This window comes from Leptomonas pyrrhocoris (assembly GCF_001293395.1).
Source record: "Leptomonas pyrrhocoris isolate H10 chromosome Unknown, whole genome shotgun sequence".
Taxonomy (NCBI): domain Eukaryota; phylum Euglenozoa; class Kinetoplastea; order Trypanosomatida; family Trypanosomatidae; genus Leptomonas; species Leptomonas pyrrhocoris.
In genome coordinates, this window is record NW_015438369.1 from 175632 (window position 1) to 198723 (window position 23092).

The window sequence follows — 23092 nt, forward strand, 5'->3', positions numbered from 1 at the left end:
TCCCTACGCGTCCGTCGCAACGGCGGCAAGGAAAGAAAGACCCGCAGCAAGTCGAGACGACCTTGTTTGTACATCGAAAGAAGAGAGAAGACACACACACACACACACGCCGAGAAGAGCGGGCAACACAAACTGCACGATCCGGTCCTGGCATGGGGCCCCGCCAGACATGATTATACATAGGCATCCAGCCACAAAAACAATAACACGTAAGCAAGAAAAAGGACTTGGAAATCGAGCTACTGCACTTTTTCCCTTTGTACTCAGACCTCGGCTACTTTACATAGATATCACATTTCAAAGCACACGCGCAAACACCAACCCCAACATCCCGCCCCACCCCCTCGTTGCTTCACGCACTCTACGACCAGTACCGAATCGTCCGGTCGCTCCCACCACTCACCAAAAACCGGCTGCTCGCCACATCGAAGGCAACGCTCTGCACAGGGCCCTCGTGACCCACCAACTCCGTCACCACCGTCTCCTCGACGTCGATAACTTTAATGGTGCCATCATCGCTCGCCACCGCCACAAAGTGCGCCGAGCCGTCGATCGCGGTGCAATTCGCCGGCTGCGGCCCGCACTCCACCCGCAGCAGCTGCGCCATACGCCGGGCATCCCACAACATCACCGCGCCTTGCGTGTCGCAGGAGACAAACACGTTGCTGTCGACAGGGCCGGCGGCGACGGACAGCACCGCCCCGCGATGGCCGGTGAACGACTGGACACGCGTGTTCTGCCGCGCATCCCACACCGCCACGCTTTTGTCGGCGCTGCCGGTGAGAAGTAGGTTCGTGCAGGGCAGCCAGCGAGCGGCGTTGACGGCCTCGAGGTGGCCACGCAACGCCTGCCGACACACACCCTTTTCCACATCCCACACCCGGGCGGTCTTGTCGAGCCCAGCGCTCGCCAGCAGCGCCCCGGTGTCCTGAAAGTCGACGTCCCAGACCCCCTCGGTGTGCCCGACCAGGGTGACGGAGCAGCGGCTGCTGGCGAAGTCCCACAGCTTCACCGTCTTGTCACCGGAGCCGGTCGCGAGCATCGTGCCGCGGGGGTGCAGGCACACGCTAGAGATCCAGTTCGCATGCCCTTGTCCCGAGACGACCGCGTCCCCGCTGGGAAGCGCGGAGAGGCGCCACGTGCCATCGTCGCACCCGCTGGCCACCACCGGCTTGAAGGGGTGCAGGGCAACGCTCGAGACGGGCAGCGTGTGAGCCTGGAAGTTTGCCTGCTCCGCCCACTCCGTGGCAGGGGAACCGACCGGGGGGTTGAGACGCGCCGCCGCGGCAGCAGCAACAGCAGCCGAAGAGCTCCCAGGGCGGCCACTGCTGCTGCCGCCCGCGTTGTGGTGAGCGCCTCCGCCGCCATCACCGCCGACGGCTACGACGGAGCTGGCCGACCACGCACCGGTGCCGCCACGGTGGGGACGCTCATCTGCTGGCCACACAAAGACCTCCGCCATCGCATCGGCCGCCGCCGCGGCAGCATCGACGGCACCGTCCACCGCAGTCCCCTTCGCCTGCGCGGTGGACGACGCCGGGCCGCGGCGGCCCGGTGGTGGGGACGGCCCCTTCGCCTTCCCATTCCCCGGCGACGCCTTGCCCGTCCGCTGCCCCGCCGGCGGCTTCGGCTTCGTCGTCGAGGTGGTGGTGGTCATAGTGTTAGCGTTGGACGCCTGCTGCCCCTCTAGTTCCGCCACCCGCGCCTCCAGCACCTCGTTGTCGCGCTTCAGCTTGTCTCGTTCAATGATAAGCAAGGACTTGGCCTTGAGGAGCTGCTCGCAGCGCACGCGCGACTCCGTCAGCGTCGGGTTCACCTGCTCTGCGTGCTGCCCGGCCTGCTTCAGCAGCCGACTCAGCCGCGCGTTCTCCTGCACCACCCGCTGGTGATTCACGCGGTGGTACTCGCGGTCCTTCTTCGCCTGTGTCCACTGCTCGGTGACGCGGGTGGTGAGCTCGGCGTGCTGGCGCAGATCGCGCTCGAGGGTTTCGATCCGGTTGAGCAGCGCCATCGTCTCGCGGTAGTTGTCCGGCACCATCGGGTTTGCCGGGGAGACAGTGCGGGCGGCCGTGTGGCGGTACCACTCGCCCTCAAACGTCTGCAACGTAGCTCGCATGCCGTTGCGCTGCAGGAAGTTGCGCACAAAGTCGTCCATCACCTCCGGCACACGCAGCAGCTGCGCCGCCGGGGCTGCCGGCACGTCCTCGTTTGCTCCTGCTGGATCGACTTGCGCAGTGTCTCGAGGTCCATGCTGGTCCCTGCGAGAGAGGTGTCAGGGGCAGCCTGCGATGCCGCCGCGGCCGTGCTGATCGTGGACGACGCGGCGTGCACCACATCGGCGGCCGCCGCGCGACTCATCGTTGCTGTCGCGCAGAGTGGAAGTAGGTGAAGGGGAAACACAGAAAGCGAGCCTAGCACTATTGCGTGTCGAAGACAAAAAAGTAGCAGCACTCAGGCCTCAGCCAATATCAACGGGTGTGTGTGTGTGTGTGTGTTGCGCTTGCTTCGCAGTTGCGTGCGAAAATTTTGGTGCGTGTGAATGCGTGTATACAACTTTTTTTGTAGTGTAAGCGAGCGAGAGGCAGCAGACTGCAAGAGCGTTTGCTTTTGCTGTGGTGGTTGTTGCCGGTACCTCTCTTCCACTGCGTACGAGGCAAATACGGTAGTAGAATAGAATAATTGTAGATGATTTAGGTAGAGAAAGGTGAAGGGGGAAATAGGAAGAAAGTAAAGGTTAGGTAGAAGATGATTCAGATTGGACACCATATTCATTCTTCTATCTTAAAGAACAGGAAGTTGTAAACTCTAAAACACTGGTGAGTTTGCTGAGAAAATACGATAATTTATATATTGAATTTTTGAGCGGATTACAAACGAAGTGGTAGCAGTCTTTTACGGATCCGCCTCCAAAGCGGGGCGGAATGGGGTTGGGCGGGCGGGAAGAGAAAGAAAGAAGAATTACGGCAGCTGCAGACGATCGTTGGGAAAGAGGGAAAGGGAAAAAGGGTTAGAAGCAAGGATCACCGATACTATTCACTTCTCATTGCCATCCATACACCCAATCATTCCTCGCTCTGGCTTAAAGAATAGCAGATACGAATAATAAGCAATGACGAGAAAGGTGGTCCGTGCGAAGTGCGACCATTAATGCAAAATAACCCGAGGGACCTTCATCACACAACAGACCTTGCCGCGTCTTCAAGCTGCGCTCTCTCGTTTGCCTCCCTTCTGCTCTTTATGCTGAGCTGTGTCTCCCTCGCCGGAGCATCGGTGCAGTTCCAGTCGATCCTCTCCTCGCCAGCCACTTCCAAAAACGCGTTGACGAGCGAGAAGCACCGTTGTGCGGTCCAGCGAGACACGTGGGAGGGATGATTGTAGCCCTCGATCAGCAAAAACTCGCGATTTGTCCGCTTAAGGGCCCTTCCCAGCCTCTCGAACTCCTCATCTCGTTGCTCTTTGAGCTTTTTCAAAACGGCTCTGAGCAGCGTCACCCTCTGCGCGTCCCTTATACCTTCCCCGCCCACCCCAGCGGCCGGCGCCAACGATTTCCACTCCTGGCCCACCCTCCACGTCGTGGGCGATGACCACTGTTTGAAACGCTCATCATCGCAGCCCCCGGAAGCGTGTTTGTTGGAGAACCGTCTTCTGAAAACATCTCGCAGGACCTCGGCGAAGAGCCTGTACCAGGGAAATATGTGCTGCCTCTTGGCAGATGCCGTCGCCCGCGCAGCCTTCACCTTCTCCTGAAACCTGTTGATCAAACCGTCAGCATCCACGAATACTTCGTCAATCACGTCCAGCGTCTCACTCCGCACAAACCGATCGTCCGTCTCTTGAGGCGCATCCTTGTACTCATAGGCTCCCACGACCGAGAAGAAGTCCTCGTCCCTCTTCATCTTGTCGCGCAGGCCTTTATTCGCGGAGGACAGCACGACGAAGGCCACCTTCTTCGCCTCTTCCCTCTTCCGTCGCGTAAGAGCAGAAATGACATCGTCGGTGAACCGCGTCCACAAATCATTGTGGGCGCCGCTTTGGCTTTCGGACTTGGCGGGCTCTCCGCCTCGTCGAGGAACGGTGAGGAAGGCATTCAGCAGCAGCACGCCTTGCTCCGCCCAGCGCCGCATGTTCCACAGTCCGCCCTTCTCCACGAAGCCCGACTCTCTATCGTGCCGAAGCGCTTCACGCATGCACTGAATCGTTAACCCGGGTGTAACGCTAGCGGGTGCGGACAGCGCCAGTCCGTCCGCATGTCCCTTGTCCTGAACGGGGTCCAACAGAACGAACACCACCTTGACCTTCTCAGGGGGACAGCATTGGAAGGCGTTGAAGATGTCCACCTTTTCAGGGTTGTAGAGCTCTCCGTGTGCCTCTCGCTCATCGAGCTCCGCCTGAATGTCGTCTAAGGTATGCTCGGTATCACAGGGCCGTAAGTAGTCCTTCCATTGTTGTGGGAAAAGGTTAAAGAGCCACTTGGGACACGATGTCATGGGTGGAGCAGCATCAACAGCAGCAGCAGCAGAGCTAGCAGCATCAGCAGCAACTGGCGTTGTCTCCGCTGCCGTTGGCCTCTGAGTTTTCACGGTGACTTGACTGCCAGGAGGAGCGGCATGCACAGAAGCTGCTGGCTCCGCCTCCATCCGTTCTCCAGCGGGATATGCGGCCGCGGGCATGTCGTCCGACTCCGCTCTAGCGGCTGACATGGTGAGCGTGTTCCAACCTTTCTTCGTTCTTTTACGGGATGCTCTGCCGCAAGCACCTCTTCTTCAGGAGCACCCTTCGCTTTTTCGATCGTGCGCTGCGCTCCGGCTTAACGCGTGTGGGAAGGCACGCCTACTGCGATGCGTAAATAATAATAACGGTGGGAAGCACCAGCAAGAAAACGGTACTTTCCGTTAATGTGTGAGGCGGGGGAGGGGGGGTATGTGTGTCTGTCAGCAAAAACAGATGTAGGCGTAGTTTCTACAGCCGTTGCTGCCACGTTGACAAACGAATAAAGCGCTCGTTACGCAACACTCAAAACCCTCACACATATATGTGCCTGCAAGAAGCCTAGTGAGACACAAGAAGCAGTCAAACAGAGAAAGGAAAGGAAACAGGAAAAAGCGATAGAGAAAAAAGGAACGAGGTGCACCGCGACAACCTTCATGGTCGGCGCGGTGAAGTGGGTGTGAAACCGGACACCCCAAGCACGCAACGGCGCAGTGCATTGTGCACCATAAAAACAAAGAGCGTCAACGACCATAAGAACATCAACGCGTGGCTACAAGCCAGATTGCTTCCTTTTGTTTAGGCTGTTTCTTCCCTAAAGGAGAACGTTTTCTTTTTACGTATATGGTTCCTGCGGAGTGAGATGTGCGTCTTTGGCTTGCCATTCCCCGCAAGCCCTCTCTCCCGCTTTCGCGCTCTGTGCTTGTGTGTCGTTCAACAAGCACGATGGCCCTGAGGCCTTACACGGCACTTCACTTAGGTAAAGGCATCTATGCACTACTTCTATGCAGACTGCACAACCCGCGTTCCATTCATGAGCGGGAGAGAGCGCAAACAAAAGAAAAAGCCTTCGCGGCCTCGCCTTTTTCTTTCCTTTTTCCCCTACCCTTTTTTCTTTTGGCTACATCGTTTGCACCTGCAGTGGAAGCTGCCAGTACATCGGTGTGTGGCCCATCGCCCGCAGCGCCGTGTTACACGCCGAGAAGCAGTGGCTGCCAAACCAGCCCCTGCTCGCACTCAGCGGCGAGGGGTGCACGCTCTCGATCACCACGTGCCGCCGCGTGTCGATCAGCTTCTTCTTCTGCTGCGCAAAGCTGCCCCACAATAAAAAGACAAGGCGGTTGGGATGGTGCGCGGAGAGGTGTGCGATCACGGCATCGGTGAAGTGCTGCCACCCACTCGCCTTGCTGTGCGAGTTCGCACTGTGCGCCTCAACCGTCAAGGTCGCGTTGAGCATCAGCATGCCCTGCTCGGCCCAGCTCTGCAGGTAGCCGTGCGTGGGCGCCTGAAAGCCGGGGATGTCCGTCGCAAGCTCCTTGTACATGTTCTTTAAGCTAGGTGGGACGGGAACGCCAGGTAGCACGGAGAAGCACAAGCCGTGCGCCTGGTTCAGGTTGTGGTACGGGTCCTGCCCGAGGAGGACAACTTTTAGCTCCGCAAAGGGGCAGCTGTTGAAGGCGTTGAAGATGAGCGCAGCGGGCGGCAGCACCACCTTCCCCTTCGCCCTCTCCCCATCGAGAAAGCGCTGAATGCGGGCGAACTCACCGTTGCGCCATGTATCTGCGGTGAGAGGTTGAAGAAAGGACTTCCACTCCGGGCTGCTGATCAGGTCCGCAAGCCAGTGGCTGCCCGTCGCCGGCGGCGCAACAATGCGATGGTTATTATCGTTCACGCTACTGGAAGCGGTCGTGCACTCGGATGCGGGTATCGGCGGTGAGTTGCCGCGTGACGGCCGTCGCGGTGCGGGCGCATCCGTCGTCGTGGACACGGTGGCTTCGCGTTTTTCTTCGGCCACCGCCACCACGCTGAGGCTGCTCTCCTCCAGGTCCACCGGGTCCTCTCGGGAGAGGCCAGCGTGATGACGATCACTGCCTGCGCTTTCGTTTTGCTGCCGCACACGTTTGCGCGAAGGGGTGTTGGAGGCCTCGCCGTGGCTGCGCTCGAGCGAGGTGGACGGCGACCTGCGCGGACGGGGGGTCGAGGCAGCAGCCGTCGCACCGGCTCCCACGGTCGCAACGGGAGACGCCGACGCGACCGTCGTCCTTCGCGCAAAGTCGAAGAGGGTACGTTGCATGTTCGGGCCGGTACGGTATTTTGGGGATTTTTGGTGTTGCGGCGAATCTATTCGTTAATAAGTAGGCAAAATACGATGATGCGGCGTCGTGGGGGTGGGTGCTTCTTAGAGCCTGTTTTGCGCGTTAGCCTCCAGATACGTTTGTTGCATCGTCCGGTGTATTTCCCTGCGAGAAAATATATATATATGAAGTGCTGCTCGTGAATGCGGAATGGAGAAGTGAACGGGGGAGCTGGTAATGGAGTGCGGCAGTGAAGAAGGGCAAATGGTGAGATTTCCTTTTTTGAAAGCAGCACAACCGAATACCCTACGAAGTGCAGACAGAGGCGGTCCAAACGACAGACGTTGCCTGCCACGAAGGAGACCATATGTAAAGTGAAGGGCCACATTGCAACCTAGTTCTTACCTCGTCGCACTCTTCACGTCGTCTCACTTTGCTTGTCTCGCTTCTGAATAAAGCTCAGCTTTTGCTATAAAAACTTGGGTTGTGAACACAGCAAGTGCGAACACGCCTGTGTGTCAGGGATTGAATGAGAAGAGAAGAGAATTCCACGTGCAGCGACGCTCTGAGAAGCCGGTGTCCCTCTACGAGCCTTTTTCTCTTGTCTCCCATTCCCCTCCCCTCTACAGTTTACAAAAAGCTGCGCGGCCGTCCGCTAACCGAGCTTGCACCCGATCATTTAAGAAGGCTCGTTCGTTTCCTTTCCTTTCTTTTTAGCGCTATAGTGCTCTCGCCCCATCTTCCCACGAGCACCGTACACACGTTGCGCTTCGCTAGAGTTTCCTTCCGCCGCTGGCCACGGTGTGCCAGTCCCGTCTGGGTTTTTTTTTCTTGAAGGGTTTTCGTCGGTTTGCCTCACAGAGCACCGGGCAGCGTCAACAGCACACGCCCGTGCGCCTCGTCCCAGTGCTGAATCGTGTAGCCGTACGCCGTCAGCAACACCGTCACCAGCTGGTCCAGGTCCACCAGCACCTGCGACGAGCGGAAGGTGACGCTGGCGCCAGTAGCAGCGGTGGTGGCGTTCACCTCCAAGCCCGGCAGCGGCGGTACAATTCGGACACATGAAGAAGAGGCGGAGTGGGGGGAGGAGTCGTAGGAGCCCGACGGCAACGACGGCAGCGGCGGGGATAGGGGTGCGACGATACCACCGGTGGTGGCCGCAGTGGAGGAGCCGGCGCTTCCCCCCTTCGTGTCCGCGCGTCTCGCAGGAGTCACCCCCACATGGGAGGCCTCTGAATGATGATGTGGTGGCAGTGCTGTCTGCGAGGGCGGTTTTCGATCGGCGTTGTCCACAGCCCCCGCGGATGGTGAAGTGTGGGGAGTGTCTGGCCACCACACGTACACGCCATGGGGCAGCTGACGCTTAAAGACGCACCGCTGATAGTCAAAGCAGCCGAGCACGAGCTGCTCCAGCTCCGGTAGTTGGTAGCGCCGCACCTCCTGCAGCAGCATCCCCCACTCATGGAAGTTGTCCGGCACGTTCAGCGTGCCGTTGCGCAGGTAGTCGAGGATGTAGCGAAAGAGGGCGCCGTCGCCGTCAATGAGAAAACTGCCGTCCTCGCATTTGTGGCCCCGACCGGAGAGGATCGAGCCGAAGAGCGGGTGTTCGCGCAGGTTGCGTAAGGTGTGGCGACGTGTGGTGTAGAAGATCCCGCCTACGTTGAGGTGGATGTGGCGAGCCCACTCCCCTGTCACGTCCATGCCGAGGTTGTTCTGCAGCCACGTCACGGCAGCCGACATGCCAGCAGCGCAAAACGAGCTCGGATAGTGGTGGTGGTGGTGGTGAATGATTTTTTGACTACTATTATTACCGTATTTGTTTCTGCGTCTCCTTGAACTAAGAGGACGTCAGGCACCCGACTAAGCAAAGGATAGAAAGGAAGCGAAGTCAAAGCGAAAACAAAATGAAGAGGAGGCGCACAGCAAAGAAAGAGGAGGACCGCCTACCGGTCGGGGAAAAGCGCGGATCCCACCGAAGGCCAGTTGGGGCTTCGTCCCATCGCGCCGCCTCCGGACTTTTCGTTTTTCATCAGCTTCTTATTGAGCGGAAACGAGATAGGAAAAAAAAACCCTGTGCCACGTTTAGAACGGAGAGCTGGAATTTCGCTTTGCACCTGCCTTCCACTTCTGTTGTGATTCAGCGCCGAATGAAGTCGGAAGAAACAAAAAAAAACCAATGACGCTGCAGCCATTCACTCCGCACCCTTACACCGCGTAAATGCACGAAGCTGTTCAACGGATAGGACCAAAAGGGCACATCCGATCTCACTCCTTCTCTGCTGATCGTCTTTTTGCATTTACTCAGGAGCTGCGAGTGTACTTCCTTTTTTGTTTGTTTCCCATGGCAAGCGCCGGCGCAGGGTATAAGCGACTATTCTACGCGGCACGCACCCCCACGCAGCAAAGCACACAAAAGCAAGCACACGGCAAGAAGAAAAAGAAAGCAAAAGCGAAAGGCCTCCTTGATGTATTGCCCCTTCCCCTTTGACTGGCGTTGTCTTCCAGGGTCGCTCTAAAAGCGGCGACGGTGCTTGTGTAACACCTGATTCGACCACACAAAAATCAGCGCCGCGTACGACGCAGTGATCTCCTCCTTCTCCACCGCGGGTAGGCGGTTCAGCACCTCCGACGCGAGCTGGTCCTTCCCCGCCTGCTCGAGCGTCGCGATGAGCGTGGCGTAGCTGACGACGTTCGGCGGCGGTGGCGTCGACAGCGACGTCTGCGCAGGCGTCACCGGTGCAGCTGCCTCTTCGTGCGGGGACGGGGACTCCGTCCCGGCGGTGGCGGAGGAAGACGAAGCAGTATGCTCGCCCTGCGTGGCGTCCTTCTCTTCCTCGGCGGAGGTCCACCCCTGCATCGGGTTCGGCCCCATCGACCGCACCACCTCCAGCGCCCCGCGCCAGTCCTTCACCTCCTCACAGCCACGCAGGCACACGTTGAAGGCCTCCACGGGGACCTCCGCCGCGGGCAGGGGGCAACGCTGGGTCAGATACACGAAGGCCGCACGCCACCCAGGGGCTGCAGCGGCGTCCGTGTCCGCCGCACGCGCGGCGAGGAGCTCGACAACGCGCGCGAACGCATCGGGAAAGGCGGGGGCGAAGAAGGCACCGATTTTCTCCACCAGCGGATACTGTCCCGCCGTGGCACACATATTCAGCAGCGCCACGATGTGGGCTGCGTTGGGGTTTACACCGGAGAGGGACACGGACGGTGCGGATGGGGAATGAGAGGGGACAGCAGCAGCCGTAGTATCATCAGTAGGAGAAGCCCTGTCATTGCTGCTGCCCCACTGCGTCGACGAGTCACCGCTCGCTGACGCAATGGCGGTGCTCTCATGCAGGAGGGCCTGAAAGGCCGGCAGGGCCGTTGCCTCGGCAAACGCACGCAGCCCATCCTGCCAGCCGCCGGTGCGCGCGGCGGCGTTCAGAAACGTCGTGAGATCCGTACTGTTGCGCACGAGGTGGTCGCTGCGGTGTATCGAAAGCCGCCCCGCTCGCCGCAGCGCATCCTCGCGCTCCATCAAGTCAAAAAAGTTCAATTTTTCCTGCCGCGCGGGTGCTGCGAGTTCCTTCATGCCGCGCCGATGCGGTGCTGCGACATCGCTGTGGCTCGGGTGGAAGAGACCGGGCTCTGTCAGCCCGCTGGCGAGGGCACCGGCGCGAGTGGCGCGCTGTGCGTGTGCGTCCACGGCGGTGGAGTTGCTGCCGTGATAGAGTTTGGAGACGTAGCGCTGCGTGCGCTGACGCGGCAGCCGCATCGATCGCGCCAGCACCTGCTCCAGCGTCAGTGGCGGCATTGTTTTTCTCTTTTCTTCTGTTCTTGTTTCTTCCCTATCCAGGACTGGAGTACGCGATAACAGACCTGTTGGCGTGGGACTCACAGAAAGTGCTGAAAGCAGACAACAACAGAAAGGCACGATAACCAAGTGCGAAGCAAAGTTCGTTCTTCTTCCTTTTTCCTCTGTGTATGAATAATTTCTAAAAAGCAAGAAGAAAGGAGATGAGAGAAAAGTGCTTCAATGAGGTGATTCTGAGCATTTCAGTTTGTTTTTTTAGGGCAAAGTTTGTTTCCTTTGAGCCGAAGCCGCTGGCGACGCGTACACCGCATCATCCAAGCAGCAAACAGAGTCATCCTACTCCCTCTTTCCTTCCCACGAGGTTTCTCTTGAGCCGCACTCTGTTTTGTCTTCGAGCACCCCTTGAAGCTCGCCTCGCCTCTCCCTGCTCAGACCCTTCCGTGCCGACAAATGGCCAAGCGGAAAGCTATAGAGAATCCATCGTCTGAGCAGCGGGTTTTTCTTTCCTTTTTGCAGGCATCACACTCGCCAACCGCGTCGAGGGTACGCACACTCTCCCTCGATCTTCCTATTTTGGGGGGTTTTAGCGCACGGCAGTGGTGCGCGTCTCTGCAAGAGAGAGAGAGTTGTGGGAGTTTCGCACGATTCACCGCGTCCATGGATCCTGCGGTCGCCCCCGCAGCTCGTGGTGTTGATGTCGTTTGTAAAACTTCTTTCACTGATGTAGAAGTTCAACGTGCGTATCGACGCGTTACAGTAGGATCGTATTCCGTTAAAGAGAAAAAGAAAGCAAGCAAATGTCAAACAGAGAAACATTGAAACAATTGAATAATCACCAACAGTGAAGGGCAGCAGAAACCGTATGGAAAGACTTGCGACAGGCAGTTCTACGTCGTGGCAATTACGTCTTCGCCGTTTTCTTTGTTGCTGCTGTTGGTTTGGGAGTTTTGTCCGTGGCCGCATCACGGATACGCTGACAATTTAAAAAGAAAAAAAGATGACGTACCGCCTCACCTCGGTTTCATTCCTTCTTCCCTTGGCTAACCACTAACACATCCGTTTTCAAAGAAAAAAAAGTAGTAATGATAAAAGTAGTAGTAATAGTAGTAAGTGAAAAGTTTTTCAAATGTGAGTCTAGGAAAACAAGAAGGAGTAATTCCTAAGTTTAAACCAACAACGACACGCGCACACACAGACGTACACACACACACACACAGGTGAAAGGTAAAAGCAATCGAACAGTCATTATTCCTTTCCCTTTTCATCCACCGAGTCAGAAAACTGATGAAGTGGTTGAAGCTTCGTCCTTGCACCCACAAAGAAAAGGAAAAAAAAAGAAGGCAATTTGGTAATATGTGATCCGTAACGCCTCCGCGCAGAGACACACCCCGCTGGACGCAATGGGGTCCACGCAAATTGGTTACACAGATGAAAGAAAGAGAAAGAGCCTTGCAAGCCGCTAGCAAGTGCACTTTGATAGGCAATTTTTTTCCCAACAGAAAAGAACTGATGTTGCACGAAAGCATAGCTCTACAAATTAACTCTGGTCCAGCAAAGTTTACTTGTGTGTTCCCGAAGCATTTCACCTGCATCGCGATGCTCAACAAGAAAAAAAAAAGCATATATAGCTGTATGTATACGGCTATACATCTATATCGTGACGCTCACTCGTGAACACTGCAGCTGTGTGGCATCCCGTTGCACGGCGCGCGTGTATGCTTCCTCGGTTGCAAACACGCAAGCTCTAACGTGTCTTTCGCTGCAAGGCGTGCTCCCTCGCGAAAGGATCGAAATGACACCCTGCACAACAACAATAAAAGTCAGCAACGAATCAACGTGAGTCAGCACAGGCAGCGCACGACAAAGGAAAGGAAAAGGAAAGAACAGCAAAAAAAAAAACTCCCCACAGCATAACAAAGCGCAGAACCAAAACATTACACGCTTCAGGTCTTTCCTTCTGTACCGCCCGTATCCTCTGAATCAATACAGCTGAGGTGAGACGGGGGGGGCTGCCGAGCAGAGCGGAGGCAAACGACAGAAGAAAAAAAGTAGAATGTGAAAAAACACCATTTTAGAAAAAAAAACACGAGGGGGTACACGCCCAACGTTTCTTTAACTTGGATCATTTTTCTTCTTCTTCCCTTCCGTTTCTCTCTCTCTTTCCCTGCTCATTCACAATCGCAGCTGACAACGTACACAAAGCCCAAAGCAGTCGCAAATGGCCATGCGAGGTTGGCAACGTAGAGCGTCCGGGGTGCCGCCGAGAGTTTCGAAATGGGAACGGCGCATGAGGAGGTGCAAAGGCAAACAGTTCATCTTGGAGGTGTTCGTGTTGAGAGGATAATTAGATATCTGTGTCGTCCGGTTTAAAACAACATATATTATTTTATAAGGGGGTTGCGAGCTACAGTTTCGAATTGTCAAACAGAATGTGCGTTAAAACCGTAGAGGCGGTTGAGATGTCTTCTTATATATCCATTTTCTTTTAAAGAATGTTGCCGCTCGGATTCCTATTATTATTTTTATTGTATGCTTTCATTACCATTTATTTCTCAGCATTTCTACTCGATCTTGGTGCGGAGGACGTAGTTGAGAATGCCGCCGTTCTCCACGTACTTCACCTCCATCTCCGTATCAATGCGCAGGATCGCCGTGAAGGACTTACCGTTGTCGTACTTCACGACGATGTCCTGCCGCGGGCGCAGCTCACCCGAGAAGTCGATCGAGAACTTCTCCTTGCCTGTCAAGCCGAGGGTCTGCGCGTTCTCGCCCTCCTTAAACTGCAGGGGCACGATGCCCATGCCGACCAGGTTGGAGCGGTGAATGCGCTCGAAGCTCTCCGCGACGACGGCCTTCACGCCCTGCAGGAACGGGCCTTTTGCGGCCCAATCGCGCGAGGAGCCGCTGCCGTATTCCTTGCCCGCCAGGATCACCGTGGGGACGTTGTCCGCCTGGTACTTCATCGCCGCATCGAAGATGAACATCTTCTCGCCGTTGGGGTGGTAGACGGTGTAGGGCCCTGTCTGGCCCTCGCCGACGAGGCGGTTGCCGAGGCGGGTGTTCGCGAAGGTGCCACGCACCATGATCTCGTCATTGCCACGGCGAGAGCCGTAGGTGTTGAAGTCCTTCCGCTCCACTCCATGCTCCTTCAGGAACTTCGCCGCCGGGGAGTCCTTCGCGATGTTGCCGGCAGGGGAGATGTGGTCCGTCGTGATGGAGTCGCCGAAGACGGCGAGGCAGGCGGCGTTCTCGATGCTCCTCAGGCCCGGCGGCGTCTTGGTCATGCCGTCGAAGTACGGCGGATTGTGGATGTACGTGGACTTGGGGTCCCACTTGTAGAACTCGCCCTCCTCCACCTTCAGCTCATTCCATTTCTCGTTCATGGTGGTGATGTGTGCGTAGACCTCCTTGAAGAGGTCCGGCGTCACGTACTGGTTCACCACCGCGGCAATCTCCTCGTTGGTGGGCCAGATGTCGCGCAGGTACACCCCGTTCGCGATCGGCTCCTTCGTGAAGTCGATGTTTGTGCGGCCCGCCAGCGCGAAGGCCACGACGAGGGGCGGCGAGGCGAGGTAGTTCGCCGCAGTCAAGGGATGAATGCGGGCCTCGAAGTTGCGGTTGCCGGAGAGCACCGCCGCGGCGACGAAGTTGTTGTCCGTAATGCACTTCGACACCTCCGGCGCGATCTCGCCCGAGTTGCCGATGCAGGTCATGCAGCCGTAGCCGGTGGCCTGGAAGCCGAGGGCGTCGAAGCTCTTCTGCAGCCCTGAGTTCTCCAGGTACTTGGTTACGACGTGCGAGCCCGGGGAGAGGGAGGTCTTGATCCCCGGCGGCACCTTCAGGCCCTTCTCGAGCGCCTTCTTCGCCACCAAGCCGGCCGCCACGAGCACGTTCGGGTTCGACGTGTTGGTGCACGACGTGATGGAGGCGATCACCACGCTGCCGTGCTCCATCGTGGCCTCCTGCCCGTTCACCGTGTACTTCACCTTCTTGCTGTGCTCCGCCTCCGGGATGCCGAAGCCTTTGAAGCCGGACTTGGCCGACATGCACGCCGTGAAGTCCTTCGACAGATCGGAGAGGGCGACGTTGTCGTGCGGGCGCTTCGGGCCAGCCACGCAGGGCACCACCGTCGACAGATCCAGCTCCAGATGCTGCGAGTACTCGATCCTCTCCTCGCCCGTGCGGAAGAGACCGACCGCCTTGGCGTAGTTCTCAATACGCCCCACGTGCTCGATGGAGCGACTGGTGTTCTTGAGGTAGTTGATCGTCTCGCCGTCAATCGGGAAGTAGCCGGTCGTGGCGCCGTACTCGGGGGCCATGTTCGCCAGCGTGGCACGGTCCGCCAGCGACAGCGCGTCGACACCTGGGCCGTAGAACTCCACAAACTTGCCCACCACACCGAGCTTGCGCAAGTTCTTCACCACCGTCAGCACGAGGTCTGTGGCGGTGCAGCCCTCCGGCAGCTTGCCCGTGAACTTGTAACCCACCACCTGCGGCAGCACCATGGAGAGGGACTGGCCGAGCATGCCAGCCTCCGCCTCGATCCCACCCACACCCCAGCCAACCACACCGAGGCCGTTGATCATCGTCGTGTGCGAGTCGGTGCCGACGACGGAGTCGGGGTAGAGCACGCCGTCGTGGTTAAAGACGACGCGAGCGAGGTACTCCAAGTTCACCTGGTGCACAATACCAGAGCCGGGCGGCACAATCAGCAGATTGTCAAAGGCCTTCGAGCCCCACTTGAGAAACTCGAACCGCTCGTGGTTGCGGTACATCTCCATGTCCTGGTTCTTCTCCACCGCGTCCGCCACACCGGCGCAGTCGACCTGGACGGAGTGATCGACGACGAGGTTCACAGGGATCTGCGGGTTGATGCGGCGCGGGTCGCCGCCGAGGCGCTTCGTTGCGTCCCGCATCGCCGCCAGATCGACCACGCACGGCACGCCGGTGAAGTCCTGCAGCACCACGCGCGCCGGCTTAAAAGGGATCTCAATCCCCTTGGTGCAGTTCGTCTTCCAGTCGAAGATGTTCTCCACCGTCTTGGAGGTGACGTCGAACTCGTCGCAGTTGCGCACCGCCGACTCGAGCAGCACGCGAATGCTGAAGGGCAGGTGGTGGTATTTGGAGTCGATCTCGTTGATCTTGTAGTACTTCGCGCTGCCGCCGTCTGCCTGGAGAAGGCCGAGGTACTTGGCGTTGAAGGGGTTCGGCTGGGGGCCCTTCTTGGCCAGTTGGACTGCAGTGCGGAACATGTTTTTCTTTTCTTTTTTAGAGTTAGATGAGAGGTAGAAAAAGAAGTATCCTTGACCTCCGTTCTTTTTCTCGTGTCAGGGGATTCGCTCAGTGTACCGTTTGTGGTAGAGAAGGGTGCTATGTGATATGTGCACCGATGCCCACCGGAAAAGAAGCTCAACGCAGCAAATATATGTATAGCTATATATATATATATAGATCAATACACCGAGCGAGGAAGATATTTCTTTTACTAATTCGTTAGGTGAATAAGAGAGCGATGATAAGAGCAGGAAAAGCTATCATCAAAGAAAAAGAACAAAGAGGGAGAACTAAATTCGGATTCTGGTTTGGCCGTTCGTAAGTGAAATTACTGCTAAGGTGCTATAAGTGTGTCGGTGTGAGAGAAAAAGATAAAAGATAAAGGAAAAGTAATTTCCGCGTACGTGTGCGTGTGCGTGGGTGTGGGTTAGATTTTCTTCATCCTTTAGAGTACGAAGTAAAGGAAGATACGAGAGGGAGCAAAGACGAGATAACGCAAAAAAATAATAATAAGAGGAGGCGGTCGCGGCGAGTTTCCAAGAAGCAAACGCCGCTCGGGTTGTCTTTATTTAATGGTCGGCGTCGCTACCTAGCCTTTCATCCTTATCGTCATTATTATTGTTGATGTCGATGTTGTTTTTCTCGCTGCGGTAACGCAAAAACTCGTAAAAAAAGCCTTCATAAAGGTTCTGCTAAGCAACGAAGTATATCAATGCACACAAGAGAGAGCCAGAGAAATAGCTGTATGTATCATGAGACGATGGTGTAGGTGTGCGGAACCCGTGCGCACCGTTTTGTGCGACGCGAGAGATACAACACAAAAAAGGCGTTCGGCTTCGCTTGCTGTTCTCAGTATTTTTTTTTTTAAGATTATGAGGCGTTGACGAGACCACCAATATCGCTAGAGCAAGCGGGAGTTACAGAGTAATCGAGGAGCACAAAAGAGAAAGGAAAAAACAGCCGCCGCCACAGCCACCGCGTTTATTCCCTTCCTCCTACTCCCCCTCCGCCGCCTCCTTCCGACCTCATCGAGGGGCGCCTGCCATCTTCGATTCCCGCAGCTGGTGGTGCAGCGACTCCAACTGGCTGCCGTACAGCTTCACCATCTCCGTACTGCGGCGCCGCTCCGCGTCCACGTCCTGCCGCGCCTTCTCGAGCGCCGCCTCGTAGCGCAGTCGCACCTGCGTCGCCTCCTCGCCGTAGCTCTCCACCTGTGCGAGCAGCGCCGCCTCGCGGTGCTCGTGCTCCTTCAGCGCCTGACGCAGCCGGGCCACCGCCTCGGCCGACACCGCCGCACTCGGCAGCTGCCCCGAGGCAGACAGCCCACCCGGAGAGGCAGCGTTGGCAAGCCGCACATTTTCCTCTCGTAGACGCGCGGCCTGCCGGCGGGTGTAGCGCAGCTCCTCCTGCGTTTGCTCGACCGTGCGCACCAGCTCGTCGACCTGGTCGAGCGCCTCGCGTCGCTGGCGTGCCTGCTGCGTCATCTCGTCCTCCCAGTGCCGCTCCGCGTTGCGCAGCCGCTCTCGCCAGTACGCCTCGACGGACTGCACCTGATGGACAACGTCCACCCCGCTGGCCAGAGCGAGGGACCCCGCCTCCTCCCCCCTCTTCGCCGTTAAGGGTGCGTAGGGGAGCACAGAAGCAGCAGCGGACGTGGAGGGGCGGAGACCCATCGCAGGCGCCCGCGCCGCCGCCTCCAGCTGCGCCGTCAGCTCTCTGTTCTCTTCCCGCAGGGTGTCAAGAGAGGTTTGGAAATGTGCCCGGCGCTGCCGCTCGTCTGCTTTGTAGCTCTGCAGCAACTCCCCTGCACGGAGCTCCGCGGCGGCGCTCACCTGCTGTTCGGCAATGCGGGCCCGTTGCTCAGCCACCTCCAGCTTCGCGTACAACGCGGCGACCTCGCGGCTGTGGGCCCCGTCTGCCTCCTGCACCACCAGCGCCTTGACAGCGGCGGTTGGTTCTCCACGGTCGTCCACGGAGGACTCCGCCGCCGTCGCATCCGGGTGCACAACGAGGGCGGTACTGGGGCTCATGTCCGCTGCGACACCCACCGCAGACGATTGGAGGTCACTGTAGTGTTGCCCAGCTGGCGTTGTTGTCGACGCCGCACGAGCGTGGCCCAGCGCAGGGAGGACATCCAAATGCACCACCATGAGCGGACCCAAGCCATCCACGTCGAGGCTGACCGGATGAGAAGTGCGGAGGGATTGTTTGAACGAGGACGGGGATAGAACCGTTTTCTTCGCTGCCGCGGAAAGCGCCGAGGAAGACGCCGAAGACGCCGAAGAAGGAGATCGAGAAGAGGTGCGTTGTGTTGAGCCGGGAGACTCGTCCTGCACCTCTTGCGTGCGGTGCTGCGCAGCGGAGGCGGCGCGATGAGTGGATGCCGACGCTACCTGCTGCGGTGTCCTCCTCGCGCGTGTGGCAACGGCAGCAGCGGCAGACGGCGCGGGATGGCGTTGACGCGAGGACGAAGCGGTGGAGGTGGACAGCTCATCCTCTGTCGTCTCCGCCGGTGGGGCACTCACGCGCGCTGCGTGGGACGGGATGGACGCCGCGGCAGACGCCGTCGCCTCCGCCGAGCGGGACGAGAGGGACATTTTACTGTCACGCGAGAGGGAGCGGGGTAGTACAAAACTGTGCAGTCGGTTGTCCAGCACCCGCGGCGACGGCGCCTGAGCGGTGCTGGCGGCGTGGTGCTCGACGGCGCCCACCATCCATGGCTGTGACAACGGCTGGAGTTGTCGAACGCGGTCGCGCCGGCTGCGGCCCTCACTTTCTAGTTGTCTCTGCCATTCCACCTCGTCGTCTTCTACGTCAGCACGATCTGTCCCCTCCCACGTGTCACCTGCTGCGGCGGCGACGGTTCCTGCCTCCTCCTCACCGGTGCGAAGGGGGTCGTCCAACACCCACACCGCCGGCGAGTGCGCGGCACCGCGGGAGACGGAGGCGACGCCGACACGGCAGTCACTGCCACGGCGCGTGGAACTCGGCTCCCCACTGTATGGGCTGGAGAGAGAGTTACCAGGCATAGGCTGCGTGCTGGTCCCATCCGCGTGAACAACAGCGGAAGCAGGAAACGAACTCGAGCGGTGCACGACGGCTACACCTCCGCCCCTGTACAGCCTCCGCTGGCTAGGGTGTTCTCTATCCATTCCACCGGCCACAATCGGTGGCGACTTTTGTATGAAGACCTCAAAAAGGAGGGAGAGGGGGTGAGCAGGGAAAACAGCAAAAAAAAATTCTATTATAATTGTACAGGGAAGCACACGTCTAGAATAATCGTGATATATATATATATATATGTGTGTGTGTGTGTGGATCTATCAACGTGAGATGATGTGCACTTCTAAATGTTGCCGTGACTGGCGGTGCGTTTGTTTGCTTTTTTTTTGTGAAGCGATGTTAGACTATCCGCGCGTAGAGCTCAAGGAGCAATCTATGCAAACAAAAAGAGGTCGATCAGTTTCTTCTCTTTTTTTCCTTTTTTGCGATCTTCAGCTCCGCACCGTTGCCTTTTGTGCTTGTGAGGTTGGCGGTAACGCAGCACGCCTTTTCAGCAGCAGAAACCACAGAAATAACACAGAAACAAAGAGGACTCGTACAGGAGAGCGAACGGAGCTCATGCAGGAGGTGTGCGTGTGTGTGTGCGTGTGTGTGCCTATGCAACTGCATGCATGAAGCCCTCTCTCCACCTTTGACATTTCAATCGCATCGTACACACGAAGAAGAAAAAAAAAGAAGAGAAAAAGGAGCGAGTACCCACAACGTAAAAGGAAAAACACCAAAGAGGATTCGGAGAATTTCACCTTCTTCACACATCAGCAGTGGACCGTAAGCGGTAGGGTGCGTGTTCTCTTCCGGCGCTTCTCGCCGCTTGACTGCTCCGCTGAACAGTGATGTGTCCGTGTCTTCAAAGTCCCTTTTATATATACACCAATCATTCAGATTCTCTCATGTCAGCAATCACGCCGCCGCTAGGTGTATTTGACGCTTTCCGTTTCTCATTTTTGTGGCAGGGTAATTATTATTAAATACCGTTTTTCATCATCATTACGCCGCCGACTTGTGTCTATCAGCCATCTCGATCGTGAACATCTTCTTCGCAGCTCTCAGAGAACAAAACAATAAACAAAAGAAAACATCAAAAATGGGGAAACAAAAACACCCGTACCGTTTCTGCTGGACACGACAGACAAGGTATCACGAAGCCCCCGGGGGAGGGGCTCACACGACAAACAATCGTTGTAGAAGAAGAACAGCAAACCAATAAAAAAAAACAAAAGGAAACGATGAACACACGCCTGGAGAAACGGCGGCTTACGTGCAGAAAACAGAAAGGGGGGTTTCTGGCGTGTGAGCCTACTGCCATCCACACTTGGGGGAGAGAGAGGAAAAGAGGATGTGACGACAAAAGATGCACCCCCCCCCCCTACGCAGCGTCAGGATAAGGGTCAGCGAATCATATATGGAAGGAGGAAAAATAGAGGCGGCCACTCGCTGGGTTTGACCTCCGGCGCTAACACAAAAAATTGAGCGGGGTTCCTTCTCTTTAGTATTTCTTTTTGGACAGTTAATTCGTACCGGCATTCTATAAAGGTGTAGAGAGGCGAGAAGATCTTAGAAAAAAACACACAGAGAAGTAAAGGAACAGAAAACAAAACGTCCAGCGTGCACGAAGCGCCCTTCCGAAGTTGTGTAGCTCGGGTGGGCTTTTTTGTGTTGTTTTCTTTCGTTTTGTTTTGTTTGTTTCTCAGTAACAGCTTTGCAGCGCAGAAGAGAACCGCAACAGCGGCTTTTCCACAAGAAGGTAGAAAAGGAAAGCTACTTTTCATTATTCTTCTTTTTAGAAATCGTCCTCATCTTCGTGTACCGCATACTTGTCATCCGCGTCCGCCGCGTCGCTCTCGTCATCGAAGGAGGAGTACGCCTCATCGTCCAGCCCGCCAGGCATCGCGGAGTGGCCCCCCGTAGCCGCGGCGGTGAGAGCCCCATTCGGAGTCACCGCCGCCTTCTTGGGTGCAGCACCCCGCGCCGCGGCAGCGCCACGAGCGTCACCGTCATCGCTGCTGTTACTGTTGCCGCTGCTGTCACTCGCCACATCGGAGACGGAGGAGGAGTGCACCGAGGAGTGTTCGTTATCCGAGGCCTCGAAGTCGCTCTTGTAAGCAGCCGCGGTGGTGGTGGTGGTGGTGGTGGTGGTGGCCGCCGCAGCGGAGGAAACGGGAGGTCTCTCCGCCGCAGCAGCGGCACCAGCACCAGCAACAGCAGCAGCGGCGGCTACAACTGGCACCGCCGCGGGCATCCCCGTCGTCGCCGTCCACACCTTTGACCCTGTCTTGATGTCGTAGCTTTTGTTCTTGCCCGATTCGGAGCTGGCGGCCGGCATGAGCTGCAGGGCCAGCAGCTGTTCCAGTTCGGGTGGGCACTCCGGGGCGCCGTAGGTGGCGCAGCGGTCCGTCATGTGCTGTTCATGCTCAGGGAAGTGCACCAGGAAGTGCTGCTCCGGCAGGTCCGGCTCACTTGGCGTAAAGTCGTAGACGTGCACAAAGCGGTTCAATTTGGGGTCTAAACGGGCCTCCGAGAACAGCCGTCGCAGACCCGGCAACCGCAGGTGAAAAGGGTAGAAATGAATGTGGTGGCTCATCTCCACCACCGGGTCGGTGGTGGTGAAGATGTGTAGGTCGATGTTCTCGCAGTCGCGGGTGCGCAGCTGCTTGCAGGCGACGTGAACCGTCATATTTTTGCAGTTGCGCAGAAACACGCTGCCTTCGCAGGCGGCAATCACCACCTCGCCGCCCTCGCAGTCGTCGGCTGTCATGCTGTCGAGCTCGTCGAGCACGACGGTCGAGCAGTCCGTCAGGCGATCGAGCTGCACCTGCTGCCCCGACACCTGCTGATATCGCACAAAGTGTCGCTTCGCCCAGTTGGAGATGAAGTAGGTAGTGTCCTCGCCGCCGGGCTGGTCGTGGTCGGAGGCGGCGTCGTCTGCCGGCTCCTCCACCACCGCGGCGGCAGCGGGCTGCGTGGACGAAGGGGGGACATCTGCACGGCTGCCCCCGTCACCAGCACCTGAACCGGCGTGGACGTTCCCTCGCACCAGCGCCGTCAAACACGTCCCGGGCGGGGCAACGCCAAAATTTTGATGCAGCTCTGCGCTGGACTGCAGCGGCACCGCGGACAGCCCCGCCTCCAGACGCAGCACACTTTCGGTGTACTGGAGGCCCAAGGAGTGGAGGTACTCGAAGACGATGCTCAACTCCGTCAGGCCACTCTTTTTGGCCTCGCTGAGGGCCGCGGAAGGCGCAAAAAACTGTTTGCTGCTGTTTGCGCCGTTGCTATCGGAGGAGGAGGAAGAGGAAGACTGCACGGTCTGCAGCGCAGCCTCCATGATCATGGCACGCATTTTCCCATACTGCCCGCTCGCTTCTAATTTTTGACGAATCAGCCGCTCCGTCTCAGCAGGATCGCTTGAGGCCATATTGGTTGAAGCTCCTATTATGTGGTGGTTGTGTATTCCCTTTTGCAAAAACAAAAAAAAGAGGAAAAGAAATCCTCCCCACCGTTTGCTACAAGTGAAGAAGCGACGCCGACGCTACTGCCGTGTAATTACACGCTCTATGAACGACGCCCAAAAATGTACGGCCAGACTGTTCGCGCAAAACAAAGAACAATAATAGTATTAATAACAAAGGCGAATCGAAAAATAAGTAAAGCCTGAGAGACGGTAACCGCGAGGAGTTGATATCCACAACAAAACAAGGGGAAAAAAAGAGAGAGAGTTTCCTTCACGAGATAGGTCAATAATAATAATAATAGTAACAATGATAATTGCGGTGTGTAAGCGATGCGGCGTCGAAAAGAAAGAGTAGAGGAGAAGTAGGCGAAGAAACAGAAGTAATGCATCGTTCGTTTTTTAAGCATCTCCGTCATCATCTCCCGTACAAGAGGGAAATCCGCGCCAGCTCCAGCAGAGAAGACAGGAAAAAAGGGTTCCGCTGCCTCTTTTCCTTGTTCTATTCTTTTTCCCCCGCTCTGGAAACGAAAGCGCTTTCTGTGCCGTCCTCAACGCACGTCCATTGTGCTTCCAGGAAAAGACAAACCGGCTGTCGAGATATCTGCGCCGTCATCATCTCCTACTACACATGTAAGGGCCTTAAAATCACCTTGATAGACAATTTAGTAGAGATCTCAGGCGGTAAACTGATAAAAGGCCGCAAAAATAAAAAGAAAGAGGGAAAAA

At 57.1% G+C, this 23092-nt stretch overlaps 8 protein-coding genes across 12 annotated transcripts; all 8 read right to left on the bottom strand.

The window, feature by feature from the left end:
- Nucleotides 1-361: 361 nt before the first annotated feature.
- On the bottom strand, nt 362-2643 carry ABB37_06124 (hypothetical protein; the record flags this gene model as incomplete). The annotated part of the gene is made up of 1 exon (XM_015804379.1): nt 362-2643. Exon 1 carries the CDS (start codon nt 2153-2155, stop codon nt 362-364), a length of 1794 nt encoding a protein of 597 aa, XP_015656953.1. The 5' UTR covers nt 2156-2643.
- Nucleotides 2644-3173: 530 nt separating this feature from the next.
- Nucleotides 3174-5050, bottom strand: ABB37_06125 (putative uracil-DNA glycosylase; the record flags this gene model as incomplete). Its single annotated transcript, XM_015804380.1, has 1 exon — nt 3174-5050. Exon 1 carries the CDS (start codon nt 4698-4700, stop codon nt 3174-3176), a length of 1527 nt encoding a protein of 508 aa, XP_015656954.1. The 5' UTR covers nt 4701-5050.
- Nucleotides 5051-5608: 558 nt separating this feature from the next.
- Nucleotides 5609-7014, bottom strand: ABB37_06126 (putative uracil-DNA-glycosylase; the record flags this gene model as incomplete). 3 transcript variants are annotated; one of them, XM_015804383.1, is made up of 1 exon in its annotated part: nt 5609-7014. In XM_015804383.1, exon 1 carries the CDS (start codon nt 6779-6781, stop codon nt 5609-5611), a length of 1173 nt encoding a protein of 390 aa, XP_015656957.1. In that variant the 5' UTR covers nt 6782-7014. The 3 variants fall into 3 exon arrangements, with proteins under 3 accessions (XP_015656957.1, XP_015656956.1, XP_015656955.1); XM_015804382.1 differs by having other exon boundaries at nt 5609-6976; XM_015804381.1 differs by having other exon boundaries at nt 5609-6948.
- A 623-nt stretch (nt 7015-7637) lies between these two features.
- Nucleotides 7638-8643, bottom strand: ABB37_06127 (hypothetical protein; the record flags this gene model as incomplete). 2 transcript variants are annotated; one of them, XM_015804385.1, is made up of 1 exon in its annotated part: nt 7638-8643. In XM_015804385.1, the coding sequence occupies exon 1, from the start codon at nt 8520-8522 to the stop codon at nt 7638-7640; it is 885 nt and encodes a 294-aa protein (XP_015656959.1). In that variant the 5' UTR covers nt 8523-8643. The 2 variants fall into 2 exon arrangements, with proteins under 2 accessions (XP_015656959.1, XP_015656958.1); XM_015804384.1 differs by having other exon boundaries at nt 7638-8620.
- A 651-nt stretch (nt 8644-9294) lies between these two features.
- On the bottom strand, nt 9295-10760 carry ABB37_06128 (putative mitochondrial hypothetical protein; the record flags this gene model as incomplete). The annotated part of the gene is made up of 1 exon (XM_015804386.1): nt 9295-10760. The coding sequence occupies exon 1, from the start codon at nt 10576-10578 to the stop codon at nt 9295-9297; it is 1284 nt and encodes a 427-aa protein (XP_015656960.1). The 5' UTR covers nt 10579-10760.
- Nucleotides 10761-11287: 527 nt separating this feature from the next.
- ABB37_06129 (putative mitochondrial aconitase) lies at nt 11288-16296 on the bottom strand. 2 transcript variants are annotated; one of them, XM_015804388.1, is made up of 1 exon: nt 11288-16296. In XM_015804388.1, the coding sequence occupies exon 1, from the start codon at nt 15828-15830 to the stop codon at nt 13140-13142; it is 2691 nt and encodes an 896-aa protein (XP_015656962.1). In that variant the 5' UTR covers nt 15831-16296; the 3' UTR covers nt 11288-13139. The 2 variants fall into 2 exon arrangements, with proteins under 2 accessions (XP_015656962.1, XP_015656961.1); XM_015804387.1 differs by having other exon boundaries at nt 11288-16289.
- A 581-nt stretch (nt 16297-16877) lies between these two features.
- Nucleotides 16878-19545, bottom strand: ABB37_06130 (hypothetical protein; the record flags this gene model as incomplete). Its single annotated transcript, XM_015804389.1, has 1 exon — nt 16878-19545. Exon 1 carries the CDS (start codon nt 18879-18881, stop codon nt 16878-16880), a length of 2004 nt encoding a protein of 667 aa, XP_015656963.1. The 5' UTR covers nt 18882-19545.
- A 1150-nt stretch (nt 19546-20695) lies between these two features.
- Nucleotides 20696-22636, bottom strand: ABB37_06131 (putative mitochondrial hypothetical protein; the record flags this gene model as incomplete). Its single annotated transcript, XM_015804390.1, has 1 exon — nt 20696-22636. Exon 1 carries the CDS (start codon nt 22328-22330, stop codon nt 20696-20698), a length of 1635 nt encoding a protein of 544 aa, XP_015656964.1. The 5' UTR covers nt 22331-22636.
- Between the last annotated feature and the right edge of the window lie 456 nt (nt 22637-23092).